The 7,928-nt window shown below is 35.9% G+C and overlaps 1 protein-coding gene across 19 annotated transcripts in view; it reads left to right on the top strand.

Moving 5' to 3' along the window:
* nedd4l (NEDD4 like E3 ubiquitin protein ligase) overlaps positions 1-7,928 on the top strand; it is an 80,277-nt gene that overhangs the window by 69,414 nt on the left and 2,935 nt on the right. For 15 of the 19 annotated variants that reach the window (XM_059526008.1, XM_059526007.1, XM_059526010.1 and 12 more), the window contains 12 exons: positions 707-721; positions 2,206-2,260; positions 3,071-3,129; positions 3,631-3,696; positions 4,020-4,249; positions 4,656-4,777; positions 4,930-5,000; positions 5,172-5,267; positions 5,384-5,457; positions 5,540-5,600; positions 5,759-5,818; positions 6,971-7,078. In XM_059526008.1, the coding sequence (XP_059381991.1) occupies positions 707-721; positions 2,206-2,260; positions 3,071-3,129; positions 3,631-3,696; positions 4,020-4,249; positions 4,656-4,777; positions 4,930-5,000; positions 5,172-5,267; positions 5,384-5,457; positions 5,540-5,600; positions 5,759-5,818; positions 6,971-7,078 (1,017 nt within the window). The remainder of the gene's footprint in view (positions 1-706; positions 722-2,205; positions 2,261-3,070; positions 3,130-3,630; positions 3,697-4,019; positions 4,250-4,655; positions 4,778-4,929; positions 5,001-5,171; positions 5,268-5,383; positions 5,458-5,539; positions 5,601-5,758; positions 5,819-6,970; positions 7,079-7,928) is intronic. The other 4 variants (XM_059526011.1, XM_059526012.1, XM_059525996.1 and 1 more) reach the window with 1 other exon arrangement.

Raw genomic sequence — 7,928 nt, 5'->3', positions numbered from 1 at the left:
ACATGATGAGATTGTGAAGAAACTCTTAATGATATTTTTTCTTCCCCACCTAGCAGAGATACTTATACGTTATGCTGGTGTTTGGTAATCACACCTTCTCTTCTCAGGTTTTCAGTGGAAATACGTGCCAGGGAACAGGGAATTCTAATAAACATCTATTTTCATGCCTGTTTTCTAGCAATGGTGAAAATGCCATGCACATGCATGTAAATTAAAAGTACATTAATATATGCAAATATATTAGTTATAAGTAACAAGTCATATGAATGCAAATCATTGATTTTTATATCAAATATCTAAAAATATACTTTTCCGTCCTTCGTCCATCAACTAGTACATACATGAGGTTTTTTTTTTTGTATTTAAATACTAATATAGTATTAATATTTTGAATTGGATTTATTTTTTCCATTTCAATTGATACATAATTTATAAATCATTTAGTAATTGTTATGTGCTTTGTCATTTTAAAATGTAAGTATATAATCAAATATTTATTTTTTCTTTTATTTGATCTTCATTTTTAATTGATGTTAATAGTTTTAGGTAACAATGTTTCCCACTGCACTGATTGCAGTTCTGTCTCACAAGTTGGTGGTGTGTGTGTGTGTGTGTGTGTGTGTGTGTGTGTGTGTGTGTGTGTGATTTCTCTTTCGGTGGCGTGGGGGAACATGGTTCGCTCTACGCTTGATGCTGTTTGTGGCAGAATCTTCCAGAGGAGGTCGGTCCTCTCTCTGCCTGCGTATTTACCTGCCTGCCCACCAATCTGTCCGCCCTCTGACCTCTGACCTCTCCACCTTTATTATCCTTGCTGGCATGGATGACTGTCCTTCTTTTTTCCCTTCTGTTTTACTCCCGAGTTCACTCTTTTATTGTCAGTCTTCGTTGGGTGTGTTTTTTTTTCTCTTTTTTTTCTTTTTTGGTTTTTGTTCAGTGCTTTCCGTTATAGAGCTCAATACTGACTGCCTGCTTTTAAGCAGCCTTGGTTCCAGAGGTATTTGTTTCCATTCATTTTACATTTAATTATCTAGCAGTGCTTTTGAGACTTACAAATAAGACAATAGAAGCAATCAGACCAATGAGAGAACAAAAACAGTATACAAGTGCCACGACGAGTCTCAGTTAGTCTAGTGCAGTTCACATAGCACTAGTATTTTTTTATTAATTTTTTTATAAATCAAAGAAAAAGTAAGTGCTAGTATTTGTACTTTTTTGATAGGGATCTCAAAAAAAAAAACTTATTAAATCACTAATTCTTAGCAGGTACCAGTTTTTTTTTTACATTTTTATATAATATGCATTTATATAATATAGAAATTACAGGTTTGTTAATGCATGAACTGTAGGATTTACCTGCACATGGTTTTTGAAACCAGGCCAAATATTGAATATGTGTCAGCGGAATATCCAACAAAATATAGGGTTTTGGGTTGTGATCCACCAAATATCACTGTAGCATTTACATTAACATATGCCATTACTTTAAAGTCCCAGAACTTTTGGTATGTGTGTTTTGAGTGTACATTATCTTAACTGGATATTTTAAGTGGGATTTTTACTTCCAGAACCCTTCTATTAAGCTCTGTTTGTCCTGTGTCTCTGTCATTCTCTCTTTTTTTATATTTTTCCCTGCACGTATCTCGTATCTGGTTGTGTTGGTTATCATTTCTCCATCCATCCACCCTCTTCTCTGCATCCTCCACCCCTGCACAGTGTCCATCCTGTGCTTCATTCGATGCCAGTTTTTGGTTGATGCCCGTTCAGCACGAGAGCGCTTGTCTTCAGTGCTGGCTCAGTCTCTCAGTCGTGAACGAAGGTCTTGTCCCCTCTCCGGACCCCGTGTGTGGGTCGTCAAACAGCTTTCCTTGTTGTTGTGGGTTATGAATTGTTGGCTGTGATTTTCGTCAGACCTGGCAGTTTCTTGTGATGTTGGCATCGGCGTGGGTTTGCAAGTCTCGGGGGGGAGGGTCTCCGGGGCAGTATGTGAATGCGAGTGCGTGTTTGTCAGAGTGCGAGTGAATAAACGAGGTCTCTTCTGCATGCCAGTGGAACCCTGTCGTGGAAGCTCTCCCACACTGAACCGAGGAATCTTCATATCTTTCTGTTCTTCCTCCGTCACATTATCTGTTACAGTTGTTGTGTTGGTGTATTAGGTAGTTTTGTCTGATCTTAATGTTTTTTTTCTCTCTCTCTGAATCTCCGCAGCCTGGGTGGGAGGAACGAGTGCACGCAGACGGAAGAACCTTTTACATCGACCATAGTAAGGACACTCATTAATAACCAGACACTGTTCCTTTCTAACCCCAAACTTTTGAACAGTAGTGCTTGAGACAAACAAAAATTGATATTATCAAATTACATTTCATTTAGCTTTATATGGTCTAGTCAGAAATTAGTGTCTTATGCATTTGATAACAACAGATTTGAACAATTAGACTGTTTTTATATTTTGAAGGTCTTTACATCACTCTAAACATACTGTAATAGTGGGTAGAAAGCTACATTTTATGCTTTTATTCAATTTTGGTGTTTGAAATTATTTTACACTGCTTTACGATGTGACCCAAACGAGGTGCCTGGGAATGCAGCATAGTTTTGCAGTCTACTGTTGGGCCTGAAATCCTCCTGCCATACAGTAATGCAATGCTCCATTCACAGATATGCTCTCAAGTTCCTATTTGTTGTTTTGTCGCTGTGCTGTGTGATCAATAACTATTTAGATGGTAAAGGTAACATAAGTTGTGAGATCATTTTTCTCATGCATCATTAAACTGGGACGTGTCCTCGGTGTCCGTCACAACACAGGTGTGTTCAAACACTGCTGAGTCTGCTGCCGTGGTCGATACACACCTGTTTTGTTTGTCAGCTCCACACATTCACAAACGACCTCTAGTGGTGTGTGTGCACTGATTTATATTGAACCATCCACATTGAAAGTTTGTTTACACAATTGAAACCTAATTTAAACGTTTTTTTTTAAAGGTTTTTTTCTGTATATTTAATTTGTAGGAAATAGCAATAAAAATGTGAGGCATATAAAGAGTTCTAAAATTCCTCTCCTCCTCCTCAGACACCAAAAAAACACAGTGGGAGGACCCTCGCCTCCAGAGTCCTGCCATAACTGGACCTGTGAGTGTACCTTTATTCTCTGTCACAGTCTTTCTGTTATTCCGTCTCTGTTCTCTTGTAACACTGTTGACTTTTAGTTTTAATTTTGTTGTGTGATTGTTTTTAGTAGTAGTATTTAGTAGTTTTATTGCATTACAGTTGAAAATGTTTAATCTAAAAAAATAAATTAGAGGTGTAGTATTACCACATAAAAAAAGAAATTCTTTACAATACAGTAAAATTCCAAAAAAGCTATGTCACAATGTGTCAGAAATAGAGGCCATTTTCATTCTAAATGTTTATGCATTAAAAAAAAAATCATTTGAAATATGGCCTGGCCAGGATGTGTTTTTAAATAAAGATTTTCTGATATTCATATAAATGTAGTATATAATAGTAATAATATCAGATGTTCTTTAGAAAACTTTTTAAATAATTTCCAAACTCATGTTTATTTTCTTGCTTGTCAGTTGTTATCCTTGTTACATTTATGTATTCAATTGTTTATTTGTCTTCTTTTAGGCGGTGCCATATTCCAGAGAATTCAAGCAGAAGTATGATTACTTCAGAAAGAAGTTAAAGAAGCCGGTAAGAAATGAAGTGACATTTTCAGAGACATCACAGTGAGCTCTTTCCTGTCACATACTGTATTCCTAGACACTGTAATTTATTCTGTGTGAAATCCTTTTCTTTTTTTCCATTGGGTGTTAAATTGTTCTTCACACAACAGAAACGCAGCTGTTTACAGTGCTGTGATTATTTCAAACCTTAATATTAAGTTTAGATGTTAGTGTGACACTCAAAGCCTGTAGCTAATCGTGATCTTCAGTTTATTATTCTGGGATTTTATTCATCCAAATTTCATGAGTGCAACTGTTATTTGAATCTCTCTCTCTCTCTCTCTCCCACAGGCCGATATTCCAAACCGTTTTGAGATGAAGCTACACAGGAATAACATCTTTGAGGAGTCTTACAGACGAATCATGTCCCTGAAGAGACCCGACAGTCTGAAGGCTCGTCTGTGGATTGAGTTTGAATCGGAGAAAGGCCTGGATTATGGGGGCGTGGCCAGAGAATGGTTCTTCCTGCTCTCCAAGGAGATGTTTAACCCTTATTATGGGCTGTTTGAGTACTCAGCCACGTAAGTGTCCAAGTGTTTGTCCACTACAGGTTTGTCGAGTTTGAGCTGCTTTAGCAGATTTGCTTGAACTGGCATGTAAATCCTTTGTCTGTCTGTCTGCTGGCTTAAATTAATCTGTCCGATATTTTGTCTGTCTTTATTTGTTCATCTGTCTGTATGTCTTTCTTCATGTCTATGTATATATCTGTCTATATATATTTACATGTCTGTCTGTCTGTCTGTCTGTCTGTATATAAACCTGTCTGTCTCTGTCAGTATATCGGTGTCTTTCTGTCTGTATTGTTGTTCTGAAAGAATGCAAGCATTTCTTCTTGTTCTGTTATGTTGTTAGATCTCCCCCACTGACACTCATTAGTGCTGGCATCATAATTCATTCGTTTAACGTCTCCCTTCTGTCTGTCTGCAGAGATAACTACACCCTTCAGATCAATCCAAACTCCGGCCTCTGTAATGAGGATCACCTCTCATACTTCAAGTTCATCGGTCGGGTGGCTGGCATGGCTGTGTATCACGGAAAGCTGTTAGACGGTACATAAACCTGTTTTTTAATAGCTGATCTGAAGAATTTTCATGTGACTTTTTTTATTATTATCATGCTATTATTATTTGATTTGGGATTTGATTTGCAGCTGCTGTTCCCGGTTACAAACAGAAATGTATTCTTATTGTTTGTTTTGCAGGTTTCTTCATTCGACCATTCTATAAAATGATGCTGGGCAAACAGATCACACTGAATGATATGGAGTCAGTGGTGCGTTCACACACACCTACTTACACACACACACACACACCAATTTTAAGATATAACCCACAGCAGAAGAGTGCAGAAACCTAATAAAACAGAATTCTCCTTGAAGTATGTTGTTTAAAGGCATTGATCTGAATTTAGTGTGTCTGTGCACATGCATACTCACTTCTCTAGGACAGTGAATACTACAACTCTCTCAAGTGGATTCTGGAAAACGACCCCACAGAACTGGACTTGCGGTTCTGCATTGACGAGGACAACTTTGGACAGGTAACAGTATTGTGTGTCTAAATATATGTGTTTAAGTAAGTCATCTTCAATGAAAACAAATTTTATTGTGGTATTTTTGCTAATGTGTTTTTTTTTGTATATATATATATTTATAGACATATCAGGTGGATTTGAAGCCAAGCGGATCAGACATGGTTGTAACCAATGACAACAAAAAAGAATACATAGAGTGAGTTGCTCTATTGCTATCTTTGTAAAAGCTTGCATGTCGCATTTTATATGAACATCTATTTTTTTTTGGCTCTGCACAGCCTGGTGATTCAGTGGCGGTTTGTGAACCGGGTCCAGAAACAGATGAATGCCTTTTTGGAGGTACGTGATCAAATCCCTCACACAATAAAAAAGTTATCTTTAGTTCCATGTATTGCCACTAGGTGTTAGCAGAGATTTGGTTATTCCTTATGGCTGCATGCCAATATGCTATAATGACATGCAATGTTTTGATCATGTTTCACATGTCTGTTTCACAGGGCTTCACTGAACTCATTCCCATCGACTTGATAAAGATTTTTGACGAAAACGAACTGGAGGTAACAACTTCCCACATACCCATTACCGTCTCTGCCGTTGTCATGGAGACCGAATCCTCCATGTCCAAGACTTTCATAGAATTATACAAAAAAAAGTGCAAAAAAAGCCTGTATTATGAATCGACACTGAACAGTGCATTAGTCACGGTCACCCTTAAAAAGTATGTATTGACAATTTCATGTCACCTCGCACTTAAACCCATCATAGTGGCCAATAATAATAAACTAATAAAGGCAGAGTGTGCTGAATAGATCATGGTATGAATGTCAGCCAGTAGAGGTTCTGCTGATGTACTATTTATACAGCAGTGTATTATCTGCATGATTTGAACGATCTTAAGCTGTATTAATATCCGATTTGTAGTTTGAGTTATCCCATTTCTAGTTCCAGATATAGAAGCAAAGCAAATCAAATAAAGTACTTTTAAGTTTACAAAAATTGTATTGCCACAAACAGTATATAAAACATTTCGGGTTTTTATATACTATACAATAGTATTATTCAAATACGCACACAAAAGGGTCAGGATGATTATTTTTTAAATTATTTGTAAAATTATTATTTTTATTTTAACTGCTTTTATTATGCAAGGACACTCAAAAGTGACTGTAAAGACATTGCAAAAAAAAATTGCTGATAATTATTGAGCACAAAATCATCATAGTAGAAGACTGAAAATTTTGCTTTGCTATTACAGAAATTATGTAAATAAGTAAATAAGTCTAATATATATAAATAAATATATATATATATATATATATATATATATATATATATATATATATTATTTCTTTATTTTTATTATTATTCTTTTTATTATTTTTTTTTTTTTTTATATATACATTTGAATAATATTTTGCAATATTACTTTGTCTTTTTTTTTATCCAGCCTTTTAGCACCCTTGGTGAGCGTAATAGATATCCTTTAAAATCTTTTTTTTTTTTTTATCTCATCAACCCTAAACATTATATATATATATATATATATATATATATATATATATATATATATATCTATATATATATATAGATATATATATATATAGATATATATATATATATAGATAATGCTTTCTGAAGTTGAGTAGCTGTGGTCAGATGCTGGTCTGTGTGTGTTAGTGTGTTTATCGTGCTGTATTCTCTGTCTCCAGCTGCTGATGTGTGGTCTGGGAGACGTGGACGTCAATGACTGGAGGCAGCACACCATCTATAAGAATGGCTACTGTCCTAATCACCCTGTGATCCAGTGGTTCTGGAAGGTATGGAGAAGCACATAGCCTATGTTTTGTGTGCAAGAAATTTTGACTTGTTTTTTTTTTTTTTTTTTTTTACACATTTGTAGCTGAAGTAAAACCATATGAACTATGACATGTTACAGATGTATTGACTGACAACAACAAAAAATCCAAACAATCTAATGTTTATTTTAACTTCTTGGGTGCATCCTGGAATGATGATCTCAAACTAATGCATTAAAAAAATTGAATGTTAATTTTGTAAAGAAGTCATGAATGCATTTTTTCTTCTAAATTAATTTCAGGCATTTAATCAAGATCTTTTTTAGATCGAAAGATTTTAAAGATCATGAGAAACTAATTTAGTCAAGTGTGTCCAAAATTTTGTAAGCATGAGTGTGTCTGACCTCATGCCAAGTGCACGGCAGGCAGTTACCGATCAAAGTCTGTTTGATGTGAGGCTCATCGAGTGTTTACTCTGATGAAAGAGGCACGGCGCGCATTAGGAACGTCTTATCAGTAGTCTGGAGCCAGACTTGCTCTTTCTACACACACATAGGTAAATACATACAGATTTACTCTCCAGTACAGCACATATACAGCAAATGTGTCATGTTTAAAAATAGGTTTGAAGTCTGAAATTAGGCACACATTTCTTCAGTTATGAAGTTAATCTATCTGGTCAGAGCTGTACATCCAAGGATGTTCGTAATATCTATAGACATATTCATATTTATTTCATTCTTGAATAGCAGTCCGTGAAGAAAGATTTCCCCCCCCTGTAATGGTGTAGTTATGGCATCTGCTAGCAGGGGTTTTCTGGCTGAACTTTGACCCCTGGCTCCAGCATGCTGAGCCACAGTGGAGGTTTAAG

The sequence above is a fragment of the Carassius carassius genome, chromosome 36, assembly GCF_963082965.1.
Source record: "Carassius carassius chromosome 36, fCarCar2.1, whole genome shotgun sequence".
Lineage (NCBI taxonomy): Eukaryota > Metazoa > Chordata > Actinopteri > Cypriniformes > Cyprinidae > Carassius > Carassius carassius.
Note: the sequence above shows the minus strand (reverse complement) of the source record. Positions and strands in the feature narration are given on the sequence as shown.